General features: G+C 40.7%; 1 protein-coding gene across 12 annotated transcripts in view; it reads right to left on the bottom strand.

The window, feature by feature from the left end:
• Nucleotides 1-231: 231 nt before the first annotated feature.
• Nucleotides 232-19,036, bottom strand: part of LOC129044250 (transducin-like enhancer protein 4) — a 155,729-nt gene continuing 136,924 nt past the window's right edge. For all 12 annotated transcript variants that reach the window (XM_054502024.1, XM_054502041.2, XM_054502038.2 and 9 more), the window contains 9 exons: nt 18,622-18,754; nt 18,085-18,278; nt 17,159-17,235; nt 7,911-8,160; nt 6,592-6,839; nt 5,021-5,168; nt 4,324-4,474; nt 3,924-4,000; nt 232-1,935 (listed from right to left, as the gene is read on the bottom strand). In XM_054502024.1, the coding sequence (XP_054357999.1) occupies nt 1,828-1,935; nt 3,924-4,000; nt 4,324-4,474; nt 5,021-5,168; nt 6,592-6,839; nt 7,911-8,160; nt 17,159-17,235; nt 18,085-18,278; nt 18,622-18,754 (1,386 nt within the window). In that variant the 3' untranslated portion in view covers nt 232-1,827. The remainder of the gene's footprint in view (nt 1,936-3,923; nt 4,001-4,323; nt 4,475-5,020; nt 5,169-6,591; nt 6,840-7,910; nt 8,161-17,158; nt 17,236-18,084; nt 18,279-18,621; nt 18,755-19,036) is intronic.

The following is a 19,036-nucleotide window of genomic DNA, read 5'->3' as shown; positions in this document are numbered from 1 at the left end:
CTGTTAACTTCTATCACCTACCTTTTCTAGCTCCTCTCAAGTAAAGACAAAACCAAAACAAAAATAGCAACAATGAAAAAAACCCACATTACTTTAACAACAAAAAAAACCACTTTACTTTAACAACAATCTCCCTCGAAAAAACTAGGCATTTTTAATATATAGGAGTGGCACAGCCAAAGATAAAAAATGAACTAATGTCATCAAGACAAAGAATTAGAAAAATAAGCATACTAGAAGTTATTTATGTTTAATGCTTAAAAGTCTGAATGCACAAACAATCTACCATTATAGAAGTACTGGTGGTCAATACAATGCATTAGAACTATGTACAATGCACAGTTTAGTATCAAAATCTTTCTACACTGTAGAGTTTTACGAAACTGTTAATGACATCAAACACTAAGCACTTAAGACACCATTTTTTTTTCTGCTACCACATTAGGAACGTCAGTGGACAGTCCATTTCAACTTGCAGCATCCATCCATTTCTAGTATGAAATTAAGTAATTTTCTACTTATACAATAAAGTATATCTACACGGTTCTTTTGATTTTGATCCATAGCAGCAAAGGCACTGTACATCAGCAGATCCACAGACTTAAAAGATTTTTAAAGCATTCAAACAAAAAATAATAAAAAAAGAAGTCACATATTATAGTTTAACAGCAACAACAACAACATAAAAGATAACACAATGTTTCTGGCACAATGGCACAGCCTGTGTCCATTTCAGGGACATCCAACTAAGACATGGAAAGAACCGGAGGTAAAGAAAGCAAGTCCTCATCCCAGGAGAGAGTCCATTCTTTGTGTTTTTCAGAGGGAGGTCTCTGCAGACCCTCCTCTGCTGTCCTTGTTTTGTAAAAGACTTAACTTGCACAGCAGTGGGAGTCCTCCCCATAACTGTGCAGCTCCCAAAGAGCATGCCACAAAATAACCCATAATTTCTCATAACAACAAAACTGACTAAAGATATATATATCTCCTTTTGCAAAGAAACGTGGCAAAAATATCCAGAAGGGAGTAAGTTCTCTCTTTGAGGCCAAATTTAATTTGTTCATCTGCCTATAATACAACAAAAAAGGGAACTAAAAACATATTACAAAGACACTTGTCAACGAGTCAAAAAAAGAAAAAAAGTCCAATTACTTTTATCGAATATAATCTAAAGCTATAGATATATTGGTTAACGTTGTCTAAATAGATCCAAATGAGTATGAGTTGGCCTGTTGTGTTCTAATTGTTCAGCCAAATTTCCAAAAGTCTTTAAAAGATGTAGAAAACAAAAACAAAAAAACCTAATAACAACACAGCAACATATTGCTTCCATGTGTAATTATACATTTCACATCTCTATACAGTCATCAGTCTACACTTAGTGACATTTTAAATCAATTATTTTAAACCTTCCTTTCCCCTCCTTTGCCAAAAAAAGGGGGGGAGGGGTATCAAATACAACGCACCTTCATTATCAATGCAGGAGCAGACAGCTTTATTTAGTCAGTCATTGTTAGAAAGCCTTCTTTAAACAAAATAAATATATTACAGATATAATACATAATTAAAGATTCTGTTCACTGTTAAGTATGCTTATTCCATGTTCTTCCAAGTAGACAGCTGAAGATTTGGTATCACAGGTTTTTAATGACTATTCACAATTCAATAGCAAGTGGGAAGTGAGGTTAAGAAAGGGGATTAAACTCCACAACTGCAATGAGTATCTGAAATCCTTGGTTTTAGATGCGGGGATGGGGGGTGAACAAAAAGGATGACAGAGCAAAGTGCTACCAGGAGGAGGAGTCCAGTCTGCATGAAGATTTGTCTTTAATAAATAACTTCATAAACTGTGGCCTTCTTATCCCCAGAGCCAGTGACAATGTATTTGTCATCCACGGAGATGTCACAGCTAAGCACCGATGAGGATTCTTTGGACTAGGAAAGAAACATATAATCAAAAATGTTAAATACTGAAAGAAAATCCCGTGAGTATGGAGGACTTAGAGCAAATGCAAATGTAATGTGCTCCTTGACCAAACAGAAGCCCAGTCAAGGAAAGGTCAAAGGTGGTCATGGACAGTATTGCTTTTTTTTTCTTTTAATGAGACAGGGTCTCCCTCAGTCACTCAGGCTGGAGTGCAGTGGAGTGACCATGGCTCACTGTAGCCTCGACCTTCTGAGCTCAAGCAATCCTTCCACCTCAGTCTCTGAGATGCTGGGACTACGACACTGGTGTGTCCCATCACACCTAATTTTTTAACTTTTTTTGTAGAGACAGGGACTCACTAAGTTGCCCAGGCTGGTCTCGAACTCCTGGGCTCAAGAGATCCTCTTGCCTTGGCCTCCCAAATTATGCCTGAGATTACAGGCATGAGCCACCACGTGGCACTTTCTTAAAATGGCAGAGGTGGATCGGATCCACCCTTGGCGACACCTCACCAGGTCAGTCAGGAGGCTTCTGTCCTGGGGACATCAGGTAGGCAGGCAAGCCAATGGTATGAGCACCTCTGCTGGCAAAGCAAGACCTTATTTCAAACCCTATTCTACCCATTAAGACGGGGTGTTATTGGTATGAAAAACCCTCAACTTCACACAGATGGCTTGGAGTCAGGTTGAGCTGTGGAAAACAGCACAGGTCACTTAACCTGTCTGCACCTCAGTTTCCTTACAATAGCAAACAGGTAGACATTTTACCTGTCTACCACCTCAGAGGTATGCAGCAGAGTTCAGTGAGATCAGATATGAGAAATGGCACTGAAAACACATTAAAAAAAAAAAAAAGAAGAATGTAAAAATATTCCCAGTAAAAAGCCTAATGTTCCCACTGTAAAAATGTAACACAAATTTGCGAGAGGGGAGAGGTTCAACAGTTAAAAAGAAAAACATACCACAGAATTTTGTATACCATATTCAACTGTAGTATGAAGGATTCAATGTTAATTTTTAACTAAACTGTGCTCATTTAAAATGAAAACAACACAGGATTTTAACCAGGACTCTGAATACTTTAAACACTTAAAGACATAGTACTTATGCTTACTATAAAAAATGTACTACTTTTTTTTTTAAAGCGCAGTTGGGACTATCTAACAAGTGATAATCCATGATATGAAAAATGCTGTATTAAATTCTAAGCTTCATGACTGCAACAATTGGCTTTTTTTGTCCTACTGATTATCTTGCATACTATTTTGGATTCGATGGAATTAATCTACTTTATGATAATACCACTTGGTCAAGAAAACTGCAAGTCTATTATATTGCTTCTAAAAAAGAACACTAGGAAATAACATCCTAAATATAGAAGGTTAATAAAGGCAAGTCTTTCACCTTGCCTATGAAATTCTCACATACTAGTAGGACAGAGGAGGAGAGCGTGTGTGTGCACACATGCATATATGTGTACTATGTCTACAATTTGGTCCTTCTACAAATAATTTCACAAGCTATACAAAGTTCCACTGAGTCAATAGGAAAAATAAAAGTTTATAAAACTGATTTTTATCAAACTTTTCCATAACACTCTTCTTTGGAAAAAATAAAATAAAAAAACTGTTACTACTAACAAGAGTGTATTTAAGCAAAATGCTCAACTTTTAAAATTAAAAATTAAAAAAGACATACATGTACAAAATTCTCAGAAGACATAAAACCTCTACTCCAAAAAGGGATTGATGATGAAGCAACAGTGAGCACTGAATCAGGCACAGCACTGGCTCTGAGCTCAGAACACTGGGGACTATCTCCAGCTCCACAGCTTTGCTGTGACACTTAACCTCCCCTTGGACACAGTTTCCTTCTCTGTACAATGTGCATAATACTAGCTCTGACCTCCCAGGACACTTCTGCACATTATTAATCTGAGAGAATGCACAGAGTTTGATTAAACAAACATAAGTGGTAGTTAACAAGTACCATGTTACCTGGAATATACTGGCCCCATAAGGTGTTCTCCAGGCATTCAGAAGGTTGTCCTTTCCAGTGCTTACAAACCATTTGCCTATAGGTAAAGGGTTTTGAAAAAGGCAATGTTTGTGTTACTCTGTCAGACACCAAGATTTGCTTTATAGAACACCAAACTATTAACAGAAAACTCATCCATTTGTAAAAAATAACTTTCACTTCAAAAATAAAGCCTATCTTTCTGGATTTAATGCGTCACTAATCCTTAAGGTTAAAGTGGATTAATGCCAGAAAATTACATGGTGTTGGGGAAGCAGGCATGTATCAGGAAGTAATAGAATTCTGAAGAGGGGCATGGTAATGAACTCAAGGATTCGACTTGGAAATAAAAACACAAATGGACAAAAGGTGCTTGCTTACCACAATGGGCAAACTTGAGCGACAGCACACAGCTCTCATGAAGATGTAGTTGGTATTTGTCTGGCTTGGTGACATGCAAAACTTCCACATTGCTGTTCTCCATCCCCACTGCAAGCCACTCTCCAGTTGGGCAGTAGCCCAGAGAAAAGATCTAGAATTAAAACAGGTGACGGTGACAGCAGCCACAGTGGACACGCTTCTTTTATCTGGGAGGTACTATCTCTTCTGTAGATACTACTTAAATTATGAAGAAAATCAAGATAATTTGAATTGTACAGGGGAGAACCGAAGTCAAATGGGCGATTTCAAAGTAATAAGACCTCAAAGTGGTTAATCCAGAGTCAAAAGTGACATCATCACACGGTAAGTGAACTGCGTCTTCTTTCAGTAGGTGATATGTTTCATAAAACCGTATCTTTTTTGTTTTTTTTTTTGAGACAGAGTCTTGCTCTGTCGCCAGGCTGCAGTGCAGTGGCAAAATCTCAGCTCAGTGAAACCACTGCCTCCCGCATTCAAGTGATTCTCCTGCCACAGCCTCCCAAGTAGCTGGGACTACAGGCACACGCCACCATGCCCAGCTAATTTTTGTATTGGGATTTCACCATGTTGGCCAGGATGGTCTCGATTCCCTGACCTGGTGATCCGCCCACCTCCGCCTAAAACTGTATCTTTAAAATGCCTCAGCCACAGATCATACCTGGGAGGTGAAGTCGTGCTGCTGCAGCTGCCGCCCCTCGCGCAGGTCCCAGGACCTGACCGTGTTGTCCAAACCACCTGTCCAGAGCTTGGTGCCATCATTAGAAATGTCAATACAGCTGGCTCCATCTGTGTGGCCCTGGAATTGCCTGAAAATGTCAAAATGGAGGGAAAGCCCTTGAAAAGTTAGCTTTTAGTTAAAATCAGTTTAGAATTCCTTGATGATTCAATTTCAGTGCAGGCCTTATTTGTAGATTTCATTTTGGTTTATTATGGTTTCTAATTATTCAAAGTAATAACAAAGCATATACAAAGAGATGCCACATGTCTTGTACTTTTTGCTTGGTTTTGAATACTTAGGAATTCTTCAAATTACTTTTTCATGAAAACATGACTGATGTTACTAATGGGAAAAAAATCTCTGAAATTAACAAAAGAAAACACGCCTACATGTATATGAACTAACTAAAGATATACTCTGAGACCTATTCTATCACTGTGCTATGAGGGAGAGAGAATTTAATTTTCCCTTTAAAGAAGGACTGGGGATGGCACAGGGAGCGACAGAACCAGTCCTGCCAGTGAGCAGCAATGTGTCTGTGGGTGGCTGTGCAAGACGGAAGGCGAGGCTCTCAACTAAGGCACCTGGAAAGACACTCAGTGTGAACTACTGGCCCAGGAATCACTCATGGCAAAATGTACCAAGGTCACCAGGAGAAAACAGGGTTAGAAGCAGCTTCTCATAAAAGCCTGCCTGATAAGCAATGAAAGCGATTATTTGTTTTGGAATCTATAGGTTTCAGTACTTTGAAATAACAGATAGTAAAGCCCTCTTCTTTTACACACCTGACTTGTAGCTACCTCTGGTTACAACCTTTTCATACCTGTAGCTGATCATTCTACTTGCTTGCTAATCTCTTAGGTATTGACACCTAGAAAATCATTTCAGAGCTTTTCCCATCTACCAACACCAATCTTTTATAATCTCATTTGTAAAGTTATATCTATCCAACCTCAAAGGTGGGACAACAGATAATCTAGACCATTTCAGAGTGAGTTGCACCCAATACAGTGCATAGGCCCATGGGAATTGCTAAATATCTGCTGAAGGAATGAACCTGTTAGATGTGTATGGCACTCAAGACAGTACCATACACTGTGAATCTTCTCAATGAGGCTCTATCAACAATAATTGTTTGTTAGCAAGCACAGATGGCAAATTACAGATGTCCAAGGAGCGCATGAGGTCATGGAAACTTTATATACATTAATTATGTCAAATTTGACCTCATTTTATTAAAACAAATTGGTGATGCTTTAGTATAAGTCAAGGAAGGAAAAAAGACCTCATTTTATGAAGTTCAAGTACTACAGAAAACAAGATTTTCACACTGATAATTTATTTTTAACATCTTAAAATGGACCTGTTCTGAACAATTTTTAGTAAGATAATTGTATCTCTTTACACACACACACACACATACACACCCATACCTATATACACAGCACTTTGGCAAAATATGGTAAAATTGGCTCCTCCTCACAACCTGGTAACAGATCCTGCTAACCTACCTGACCAAGGTCTGGTTGTGCAGATCCCACACAGCGATGTTGCCATCGCTGCAGCATGAGAAGCAGACCTTGGAATCAGGGCTGATGGCCAGGGCATAGCAGGCAGGGGCCGAGGATGTCAGCTCTGCCTTGATGCGTGGGGTTGGAGCCGCCAGGTCCCAAATGGACAAAGTACTGGCTTCCCCTCCAACAATTAGGGTGCGACCATCAGGGAGCAATCTGCAGGAACGGATGTAGTTATCCCTGTTCTGTAGAGACAAAAACCATCAAGAGATTACTCATGAGGAAAGGAAAACAGCATTAACATGAGAGCAGAAATCCATAAAAGTATTGTGTTCCCTCCTGGTTTAATGAGCCATTTATACTTATGACAATGATAAAGTGGATTAATGCTAGATTACATGAAATTAGGGAAGTACTTAAACTTGATCTACAAAATGTAGTACTGAGATATTTAATCTTAATTAGCATCAAAATGCAAAGCTCTAGACCCACTCCCACCACCACCAAATTAACCAACTGCTTGCATCATTTGCACACACAGATACACACGTACACTAATGCAGGAGCTCTCACAGTCTTGGAGTATCCAAACTTGGAACCTTGGTAGACTCAGTTTCAGTTCTGCTGTTGAAAGGTCCTGCTACTGATGTCAAGAAAGTTTCAGGGGGTAGATCCCTGGCAGTCTGTTCCTTTTGCCTGGGCCTGCATTACGTGACTAAAGGGCATCATGCATTTGATGAAAGCTACACCAGAGGTAAGACTTGATCATGGAGTGTTAAGTTACAGAAAAAAAAAGTTCCTCCTAGTTCATGAGGTTACGGGAATCTTATGTATATTTAATTATATTCAACTGATGTAGCCTCATGCTATAGCAAAAATTCTACTAAACTGACATTTCCTAAGGAACTCAAGGACAAAGGCCAATGAAGCAGCCGAGGGGCTATCTAGTATTTGCCACATGAGGCAGTAAGTTACTCTTTACATGTGACAGATGATAATTAGGTGCACGCTCATAGTCACTGTATGGGCTCTTAGTTCGCTTAACCATCAGAGAGGAAAACAAGTGGTTTGCCTTTTCCCATGGGAGGTAGAGTTAATGAAATCAGTATGGTGCACATGCCACACATGAAGAACTAGATCACTGTGTGTCTAGGAAGCAAAAGACACACCTCCAAGTGAAAGATCACAGTCCCCTGAAGAGCAACTATCCACCTGGGATCAATACTGTGTGGTGTTGCTCATACATACAGTTCTCTCATCAGCCCCTCCTGTTTTCTGAATGAAAGTCTAAGTCTTGTTCATCCATGTTCACTCACCAGACAGTCGAGCTGGGAGACAGGACTCTTATTGCCAGGGTGGCTGATGTCCCAGACCTTGACGCAGCCCTTCCCACCTGTGTACACGTGTCTCGTGGGGTTGCTGATGGTCACCGCACACACCACCTCCCCGTGGTTGAGAGTGTTGATCTGGCGAGCATGCCTGGGGATTCCGGGTCCGATGAGGGCGTCGGGGGGAAAAGGGACAGGCTGCATCTGACCGTCTGCGCTAACATGGAAGGAGTACGCTCTAAGGCAATGGAGAGGAAAAAAGAAAGAGGGGAATGTAAAAAATGTCACTTAACTGTTCAGTGTAATGAGATGAGAAATAAAACACCTTCAGTGCTGCTTGTGATTTACGAACAAATCAAATTTGCCCATACAGTGTAAAGAACATAATTTCCAGAATCATACAGCTAGGCTGCTACAGGGCCAGATCTCAGGCTGACTCTGTACAAGCTGCTGTGGGACATCAGTAGTTACTTAGAATCTCTAAACTGCAGTTCTAATCTCTAAAATGAAGAGAACACTACCTATACCTCACAGAATTAAATGAGATAACCAACGTCAAGTGCAGTAGCCACCTTTCAGGGATGCTCTATAAACCTGCATTGCCTTCTCCTTTGGATGAATCAGAGGCCTGTGATGAGATCTCGCCTATAGATCAATTCACTCCCGGCAAGGGACTTACTAAGGGAGATGAGTAGGCCAAAATCAGGAAGCTTTAAGGAGTTAAGAGCCTCTAGGCTTAGATGTTGAAATGACAGATGTGCCAAAAAAAAAAAAAAAAAAAAAAAAAAAAAGATAAAGCCCTATTTTAAAATCTTGATCAGACTTGACAATCACAAATCCTAGTCAATCCAAATGGAATGAGAACCTAGAAAAGCGTCCTGACAGCCCCAAAGGCCCACCTGTGAGTTATCTCTTGGCAGTTCCATCTCCAGTTCATTTCCAGGGAAAGCCCTCAGGTGGTGAAAGCATTTGGTTCTAAAATGCAACTTAAGTAACAGCGTCTCCCCCAACAGACTCATTTTTATTTTTAGGGCACTGAAGTCAGGAACGGACGAGTGAGGCTGTTGTGACGCATGTTAGGTTTCTGGAAGCAGAAGACGCCAGTGGCAGGCAGGAGGCAGCTGGGCCTATCTTGGGGACTATCATAGGCAACAGCCCATTTTGGAAAAGCTGCTACTCTACTTGGGCACGGAGCTTGGGAATCTGCTCTGCTTATGGAAAATAGTTTACAAAAGACATACCAAGGGAAAGCATTGTGGGTGCGCAAAGGACAGGAAGCTGGACCAAACTGCGGGAAGTTGTAGAATTAAATTAAAACAGTTTATTGTTCCTTAATGCAAAAATTTACAGGCTGGCCATGTTCATCAAAATTCAGTCCATTATTGAATGGTCCTCAACTACCTGAATGCTCCCAGAAAAAATGAAGCATGCATTGTGGCTGTGGAAGATGAGGGCACCAGACAGTCGCGGGCTTTTACTTCCTCTGCAGACTACAGAGTGTTGTAGAAGAACATAGTATGTGAGACTTGCTGGAGGGGAAGGAGGTGGGAAGCTAGGAAGCCAATGGACAGAAGACGTTTCTTGCATCAAATCAACAGGACTTGGAGATACATTGGATGTGTGACCTGAGAGAGAGATGCTGAAGAGGACCCTAGGGCTAAGAACCTGGGTGACTAGGTAGACTGCATTGCCTAGTGAAGATGACAGGGAAGCATAACTCAAGGGTACACCTATGGGGAGGTGAAGGAATTGGTTTTCTTGAACTTCAGGGCAGAAATCCAAACAGCTGTGATTCAGGAGTGAGGTCAGGTTAGAAATCATCCATAAAGAAGTGATGGCTGAAACTAAGGGAACGGAAAGAAGAATCCCAGAGCAGATTATGCAGTGAAAAGCGCACCAGATACAGAATCCCAAAGAACGTGGACATTTAAGGAATCTCCGGCCAGAGTAGTTATGGAAGTAGATTATTAGCAGCGATAATAAAATAGAAAGGGGGAGAAGATGTTCAATCACATGACAGTTTACTACGATTCATTCACTTAACACATATTTCTTGAGTATCCAGTGTGCCAAGCATTATGGTAAGAATGGAATAAGAAAGAAATGCACATACCTTGTTCTCCTGAAATTACAGCCTGAGGGGCACATTCATTAGTGAGATATGCACATAAGTAACTATCAAAATGTCAGATGGTCAGTGCGGTGAACAATGCGTGGTAGTCTAGGAATTTGACAGAGTGAAAAGGACAGAGAAAATGGCAATGGGGCTGCAATATAAAGAATGGGTACGAATTGTCTGAAGACAGTATGATGATTAGGAATATGGCAAATTCGAAGGCCAGAGCAAGAAAGCGTGCTAATTATTCATTTATTCAGCAAATACTTCCTAAATGTCTCATATGTTCCAGTTACCATCAGGTGCTGGGGAATCAGGTGAACAATACCGACAAAGTCCCTATCCTTCCACTAGTCTACATCCTAGAGAGGAAAACAGGTAACAGATAAATATAAATAAGTAACCTCAGACGGTGGAAAATACCATTAAATATACACACACATTTTCAGAGAAAAGAGAGTAGGGGAGCACACAGTGGCAGTCAGGTGGCCCTCTCTGAAGAGGCAGCATATGCGCAGAGAGCTGAAGGAATGACACAGGCCTTACAAATAAGTAATGGGGAATATGCCAGGCAGAGGGAACAGCAAATGCAAAGGCCTTGACCAGAACGAAGCAAGGAGACCAGAGTGCATTCGGTGGAGAGCATATAGGATATAAGAGTGAAGGGACAGGCAAGGCCAAACTAAAAAGGGCCATATAAGCTGTGATGAGTACAGATATGATTCTGGAGACTTGTGCAAAAAAAGTGACATGATTCAGTTAACGTCTTCAAATGATCTTCTGATTGCTGGGTGAAGAATGGAGTGTAGGTGGCAAAATGAAAGACAACTAGTCCGGGGACTACACAGTAATCTAGAGGAGAAGCAGTGGCTAAAGCCTGGGAGATAGTGGTAAGTTGGAAATAGAACGTGGAGCACTCTGGCTGACTGGAGCCACAGTAGGTTGTACTGGATGGGATACTTAGAATCTGGAGGTGACACAGGGGTGATGATAAGCTCTTCTTTGTGAACCTGTAAATACAGGTAACTGAAGGTGAGGAGGGCAGATGTTCACTAGAGATGAGGGGGTCCAAGACCACGATGAAGATACTGGGGGGTTGTCTTTGTAGATACCAGAGTCAACCAGGATTATGGCAGCCTCTGGGTAGTGGAAGACTCTCAGCCATGTATCAAGTCTTTAATACACTGGGGAAATACTCCCAACAAGGTGGAAGAGGGGGTAGTCCAATGGCACGAGCCTGAAAGGAGCAAGGTTTTCATCAACAGGTAGAAAAGTTCTGTTCATGGAGAGGCTGGAGAAGGGGTGGCAACCACAGCTGTTATTAACCCCACCGCTGGAGCTGAGGTCAGTGAATGAAATGGAAAGGTCACCCCGTATAGGGCTGCAAGTGAAGGGGTGACGTCAGGAGACGGCCAGATTTCAGTTCAGACAAGGAGAAGGTGGCAGTAACGCTCGTGAAAGGCTGAGGTTCTGAGGGATGATGACGGAGAAAAAGGCTAATTGATTTAGCAATTAGGAGGTCATGAAGACTAAATCTTAAAGGAAGAGAAAGAAAGATTATTCCAAGTTTAGATGGTGTTATACATTCTTAATGATAATTTATTAGAAAAGTCATCTCATTCTCTAGTCTAGAATCACTAAATGGTTATTAAAGAGCACTAAGATTTTAAATAGTTAAGAAACCAGGCACACAATTTCCTTCAAGGCCTTCAACAGGACAGCCTTCACCTCAGCCGCACCCACTCTGTGAGCACCTACTATGTTCCTGGAAAGAGTCCTTTCAAAGAGTCCAAATGAATTCCAAGAGCCTGCTTTCATTAATGACATTAATGTGGCCCTCTGTTTGCTATTAGTATACATAGAAGGCACTCAGAACTGGAAATAATAAAGCTCTAGTACATACTTATTATCAGATTTTGATAAAATCTTTGACTGTAACTAGCAAATACTCCTGGAAGGTATGAGGGAAGTCAACATTGCTAGGAATCAGAGAAACCCAGGCGCAAAGGGCTATTCTGTTTCTAATTTAATGCACAATGTGTTAAGTACCTCCCATCCATATACTCTGACGCAAACGTCATGCTAAGAATACAAAACTAGGTAATGCACCTGGTCTTGCCCACAAGTGACTAACAATCTAGTTAGCATGATGAGAGAAAAGTACAGAAGTGACTACAATATCAGGTCACATTCTAATGGAAAGTATTCTGAAGTGTTCTGAGAAGGAAAGAGAGTTCATGTTGCATGAGGGAGAGACATGGTAATAGAGATGGGTTTTTAAAGAATGAAAAGATACCATCAAGTAAAGAGAAAGATGGAAAAAATATTCCAGACAGCAAGAATAGCAGAGAACAAAAGTTCCAAAAGGATGAGGTAAAATGAGCTGGGAAATCCTTGAATTGGTTTTAATCCAGGAATTCATTCAATAATAACCACACAGTAGGTGGATGGAGGAACTGACCAAGCATAGTCTGAAAAAACATACCAGATCTATATCTCTATATAATTAAATCAATGTAATGCTATAAAAGGGAAGGACCGGAATGCCAGCCTGAGACCTTCCCAGAATTGACTGAAGGGATTTTTGAGGGATAAAGGGAGTGTGCCATTACTGGGCAAAGCTATTCATAAAATAAACTTGGTAGCAAGGAGTAGGATGGACAGGAGGAATTAAAAACAATTAGTCCTGTTGGGCACGGTAGCTCAGGCCTGTAATCCCAGCACTTTGGGAGGCTGAGGGGGATGGATCACTTGAGGTCAGGAGTTTGGAGACCAGTCAGTGAAACCTCGTGTCTACTAAAAATACATAAAAATTAGCCAGGCGTGGTGGCGCATGTGCCTGTAATCCCAGCTACTTGGGAGGCTGAGGCATGTGAATCATTTGAACCCAGGAGGCAGAGGTTGCAGTGAGCTGAGATTGAGCCACTATACTCCAGCCTGGGTGACAGACCAAGACTCTCTCTCAAACAACAATGACAACAACAACAATTATTCCAACAATTTAAGTAAGAGGTACTGGGGGTCCTGAACCAGGCAAGGGCAAGGATGACAAGTTAGAAGGTACAATGGATATAAAATCCTGTAGGACTAAATTGATGAGATCTGAGGAGGAGCTAGAGTAACTGAGTTTCTGAGCTCAGGAAAAAAGAAACATGGTACTTGTAGTTACCAAAAAAAGGGCAAACTGGGAAGAGGACCTAATTTACAAAAGTGCTTTCTGAATATAATGAATTTGTGGTGCAAGTAACATACACTCAAGATCCCAACAAATAACTAGAAATACAGGGCTGGAAGGAGAGGGTGCAGGGAGTCAGAGAAATAGAGTGACCTGAACTCCTCTCAACACGAACACACACACCACAGGTTAAGCTGCTACGAGCAAAGAGTGGCTCTCCAACAAACATGGCAATGAGAATAAGAGACAGTTGAAGAAAATGCTAGGCTTGGACTCTCGGACGTAACTACACTTTGAAAAATCCAGACACATGCAATTTGTTTTTTTAAAAACATGTGCGTCAAACTTGTTATATATGGATTATCATCTTGACAAAGACCCAGCATATTTAAAGAAGGTCACTGGCTTTCCCACCTTCCCCTCATTCTCCTCTCTGAGGCCCAGTTCTGTTATGCTGTGCTCATCTCTCATGCGCACAGTACCTTCTCCACATTTCCAATGTGTCACAAGATGGGCTTCGACCTTGAGGTCACAATGAGAGGTCTGGTTATTGTATTTTACATTGACATACGATAGAAAATTAGGTTAAGTAGCATACAGACCAGTGAGTTAGCCAACAAATACTCGTTGAAGGTTTTTACTATGTATCAGGCATTATTCTCATTTGAAAATCTTGCTTTATAAAAATAAACCAATGCAAAAGAGTCAGATTTCTGAATTGTGAGCAGCCCATAATCCACTAACCTGAGATCTTTTATTTTTGCTGTGTTTACATGTCATATCTCATACAATTAGTACTGTGATTTTAATCAAACAGTTATACACTAGCCATAGAAGTCTCATTTGAGTAGCAGGTGAAGGAGAAAGGCCATTTCTGGCTTATGTTGAAATTAAACTATGCTGTTATTCCAACTACATATGAAGTAGAACCTCTGCTAATTCACCTGAACAGACTAGAGGACTCAATGTGAATTATACAATAAACACCATTTTATTAATTTGGAACATGCATTTAATTAAAATTTCTGATAATATCTAGCAATTCATTGTGTGAAATAATTAGAACAGAGACGCATAACTTTTATAAGTCTTTCTGGAGAAAGGTAGTTACATTGTGGATATGTATGGTGGGGGAGGACTTTAGGTGATTTTTTTATTTTATTTTCTAGCACACTTAAAAAAGTTTTGTCTTGAAAAATACGCACAAGACAACAATGCACAATTCAGTATCTTATGATCTGGAGAGCCACATAACTGTTATATTCATTTCTGCTATAAAAATCTGTAATAAAAGTATATTATCTCTATATGCATATAAGTGAGTGTAACTTTGTATGTCTTCATGCTCTGTTACATAAAGATACCCCAATGACCCATCTTCTTGGGTCACTTCTGCCCCTAAAACACAATGTATCTCCTACTACATAAGTAGCTGAAAAATGAATAATATGCTAGGACAAAGCTGAAAGGGAAATAATGCTGGGGTTGACTAAACAGCCACCATGTAACAAATGTGGCACTGAATGAACACACAACATATTATCTTACTTCCTATCTTCACATCCTTCTTGTCGAGGAGGGGCCATCCCTGATTCATGAATGAGCTGACTGAAGCTCACAAAGAAATTGTGCATAAAGCCACTCTTCTCAGTGGTTCAACTGGCGGAGTCTAAATTCAAACTTGGATCTGTCACACTCCCAAAACCATATTCTGTTGACTGTACCACATGCTTTCTGGTAGTGTCATTTTCCTGGTAAAGTGTCATTTGCCAACTGCAGTAGATGTGACTCTGTCACTCTCATAAACAAAAATTCTCAACAATCCTCCAATCCATTAACCCACCCTAAAGGATCTTAAACATTTAAACATTTTATAAAATCAAAAGTCAAAACTGATAAAAGGGAAGTCAGCTCAAGACTCAGAAGCACCATCTGAGTCAGAGCAGCTGTGATTCCACAGTGGTTTAACTGGTCCAAATCCCCTAGCCAAGGTGTTTCCTTAAAGACACTTACACCCCTTGCCCCTCAAAGCAGCAGCTGAGCCAAGAAGCATCATCTCATTTGCTCTAGTGGTTATGCTGTAGCTCTGGGTACAACTGTTGGTTACCTAAGAAGTAACCATAAAAAAGGGATAGTACTTCTTCCCTAAAGAAACCCTTCCACTTTCCCCACAAGTTCATATGGAACTTGTGGGTATCTGGGTCATTATTTGATTAATTGTATAACCTTGTTATTTAGCATTGCTTGAAATAGACCCAACTTTCACCTTCAAATACATCAGAGTTCTTGGTCAATAAGACTTCTTAGTCAGTCAACAACTATTTGCAAAACACACACAGGTACACAGAATTTTATGGTAATTGATATTTACACCTTCAACTCTTGAGGAACTCTAATTTGTCTTTTCTCCTCTATTAATCAGCCAAATATTTACCAAGCAACTTGGCTATGGAGCCAGCACTGTGTTTGATACAACAAGGAAGGTTAGGACAGAGTCTGTAGAGAAGTATTCATATGCTACAAAAGGAAGAACTGAGATTCGGATTTCTCAGATGGAAAGTAAAGAAAGGGTCTAGGTTAGGCAACACTGAAGGGATGTGGGGAGAAGAGGGCACGCAATTAACACCAGGGTGAAAACTAAGTGCCCGAGTGTGTGGGAGTGAATAAACAAGCAACGGGAGGTCCAAGAAGAAAGAGATCAGCACATATCCATTCCCTGAATAAATCCATACTGTGAGCACCACTATGAACCAGGTACCATTCTAGGCAGTGGGACTACTTCTATAACTGAATAGCAGAAAGTTCTGTTCTGTTTTCATGGAACTTATAGTCAAGAGGGAGAGGCAGATAATGGCTATAAATAAGCATTAAAAAGGTAGTAGAACAGGAAAGAATAGGGAGGAAGGGAAAGAGGGATAATAGGGTTGTCAGGGCAGAACGCTCTGACATAATGACATCTTAGATAACTAAATGAGACACTAAGCCACAGAAAGTTTTGCAGGAAGAAGGACAGTAAGAACAAAATACCTCAAGGCAGGCAAGCTACCAGGGAAGCCTCTGGGAGAAGGGGCCTTGAGCTGCTACTGAGGGTCAGATCTGGATAGTCCTGGAGACTGGGGAGGCAGCACATATACGGCATGTGTAGTGACAGAGGGGATGCCCACAGAAAGAGTGATGAGAATAAATGCACACACACAGGTGACTAACAAGGCAAGGAGGATCTGCGGGGGAGGCTTCCCAAAGGAGAGGCGAGAGAAAGCAGCCAGCTGGGATTTTAAAGAAAGAGCCAGTGCTACTTTATAGTAAAATCTTTGTTTCTGGGAAGATGAAGACAATTAGCAGAGACAACTGTGATTAGGTAGTAACAGAAAGGTGCGTTAGATTAAAATAAAGTATTTGGAATGAGATCCGTTCAGAAAAGGCTAGAACAACTGGTGTGTTGTGTTTTGTCTTTCCTAACTCAAGGAATCTGTGAATACAGAGGCTCCAGATGCCCAGAGCACGGTATAAGAAGCCAACTGAGCAAGTCACCTTTTCTGAAAACAGAACTTAGCATAAGAGTGCCCTTATTTCCTTTCAGCCTTTGAAGTTTGGCATGTCTTTTCTCAACATATTCAAATTTTGAACATCCAGGTTTGCACATAATAATCAGACTTTTGGAACAAAGAATTGCCTTGAAATCTGCAACAGATATAGAGAAGACCTGACTACTGGTGATGTCTCTGCAATTTGCATTCACATATTAAAGCTCAAAATTTTACACTGCAAAACCCCACTTCATTACTTCTCTTCCTGTGCTAAGAGAAAATGAAAAATACCTTGCAAGGTAAAAAATACAAGTCATGGGAACTCCCCCAACACTGTCTAGTGGTACTCTAAGTCTACGGGGCCAGCAAGGGACCTGAGTTTGACACACAATGAGTACAGAGGCAAAAAGGTACTCACGGTTTTCCTCCTGGAATGCCTGTCAGGTTTGGAGGTATTGCTGGCACACGCATGTGATGGTGCGGATCAAATCCCACCTAGAATTTTTCCCAAGCAATCAACAAAAATAAGCACAGTTACATTTGACTTGTTTTATCCTTCTCAAAATCTATTCTAAAACCTGGGAGAATAGATCCTTTAAAAATAAGGTTTTAGAGATATATACAGAAGTATTTATTGGTGAAATGATAGACCAATGTTTAGGATTTAATGGTAACATACTTGGGGGTGGAACACAGATTAAAAAATTATACTAATGATTATTGAAGCTCATGGTAGAACCAAAGAGTCATTACATTCATTATACTATGTGATCTAATTCTGTAGGTTTGAAATTTCCAAAATTAGTATCATTTTGGAAAATTTAAAATTAGTATTCTTTTAAAAAGACATATAAAATAAAAAAGAAACGTCCTCACCTTACAAAAGAAAATGGATCTCAAGATTATAATCACATGTAGCTTAACTTATAAATACCCACAGATCTCTAAATACCTTAGATTATATAAATTACATTAAAAAATACATAGGCCAGGCATGGTGACTCATGCCTGTAATCCTAGCAATTTGGGAGGCTGTGGCAGGCAGATCACATGAGGCCAGGAGTTCGAGACCAGACTGGGCAACATGGTGAAACCCTGCCTCTACAGAAAATTTTAAAAATTAGCTGGGCATGGTGGCGCATGCTGTAGTCCGAGCTACTTGAGAGGCTGAGGTGGGAGGATAGCTTAAGCCTGGGAGGCGGAGGCTGCAGTGAGCCAAGATCATGCCACTGCACTCCAGCCTGGGTGACAGAGCGAGACCCTGTCTCAATCAATCAAGCAAGCAATCAAGCATGACAATCCTCCGTGTGCTAAAATATTATTTTGTGAAGCTCACAAACGCACCACTGGTGATCTCCCATAGGCAGCAGCAGCGGCGGCGGCGGCGGCAGCTGCGCTCATCTGAGGGGAGATGTTGTGGAGCCCAGCGTAGGCCGCTCCGGGGCTGGTCAGCTCTCCGTTCATTCCAGCATGGGGCACAATCCCAAATGGAGTTGGATATGGACAAGGTACTGCCATTGGGGTCCTTAGGCTTGAGGCTGCAAACCAAAATGGATGGAAGAAAAATGAAGAACACAGGAAACAACAGTGAAGACATTTGTAAACATGTTCACAAAATAGAATCTATGGTTCAAACGAGCTTATTTTAATATTCTCAAAAGTCATTCAAGCCTTCAGAGTTCACTCATTCACTTTGTTCTATTGAACACTTACCATCTGCCAGACAAGGTTGGTCCCAGGTGCTCGGTTCAGGTTAAGTAACTTTGTCTAACAGCCATTCAATGCTGGTCATTAGCACTTTTAATGTACTGTACTCTTTAAATTGCTTTAAATTCTTAAAAACAAGCATAAAAATATAGAAAAAACCTTTTTCTTACTAACCCAAAGGGTCGACTCCTGGTGGTTTTCCAGGTACAGGCCTCAGTCCGGGAGTAGAGTTACTGCCTGGGGTGGGCGCATCAGTTCGTGGAGTAGGGGTATTGGACTTTGAAACGGGAGTAGTAGATTTTTCATTCTAACAAGATGAAATGACATGTACCAGCAATTAGAACATGGTTTTAACAATGACGTTAAACAGTAAAAAGGTAAAGAAAAGGAAAGGAGGAAAAGAAATGGAAGAGGTTCTTCAGCTTGGGCCTTGATTTTCTTTAATAGAAAAGTTAACAAAGAAACAAAAGAGTTCCTTGAGACAGCAGACCTAATATTTGGGAAGACATAAACTAAAGCTGAATTTAGAGGAGAGCAGTTCATTTCTAGGAAATTGGTCTGAGTCAGATGAGGCTCACAAACCAGGATG

Source organism: Pongo pygmaeus, chromosome 13, assembly GCF_028885625.2.
Source record: "Pongo pygmaeus isolate AG05252 chromosome 13, NHGRI_mPonPyg2-v2.0_pri, whole genome shotgun sequence".
Lineage (NCBI taxonomy): Eukaryota > Metazoa > Chordata > Mammalia > Primates > Hominidae > Pongo > Pongo pygmaeus.
Note: the sequence above shows the minus strand (reverse complement) of the source record. Positions and strands in the feature narration are given on the sequence as shown.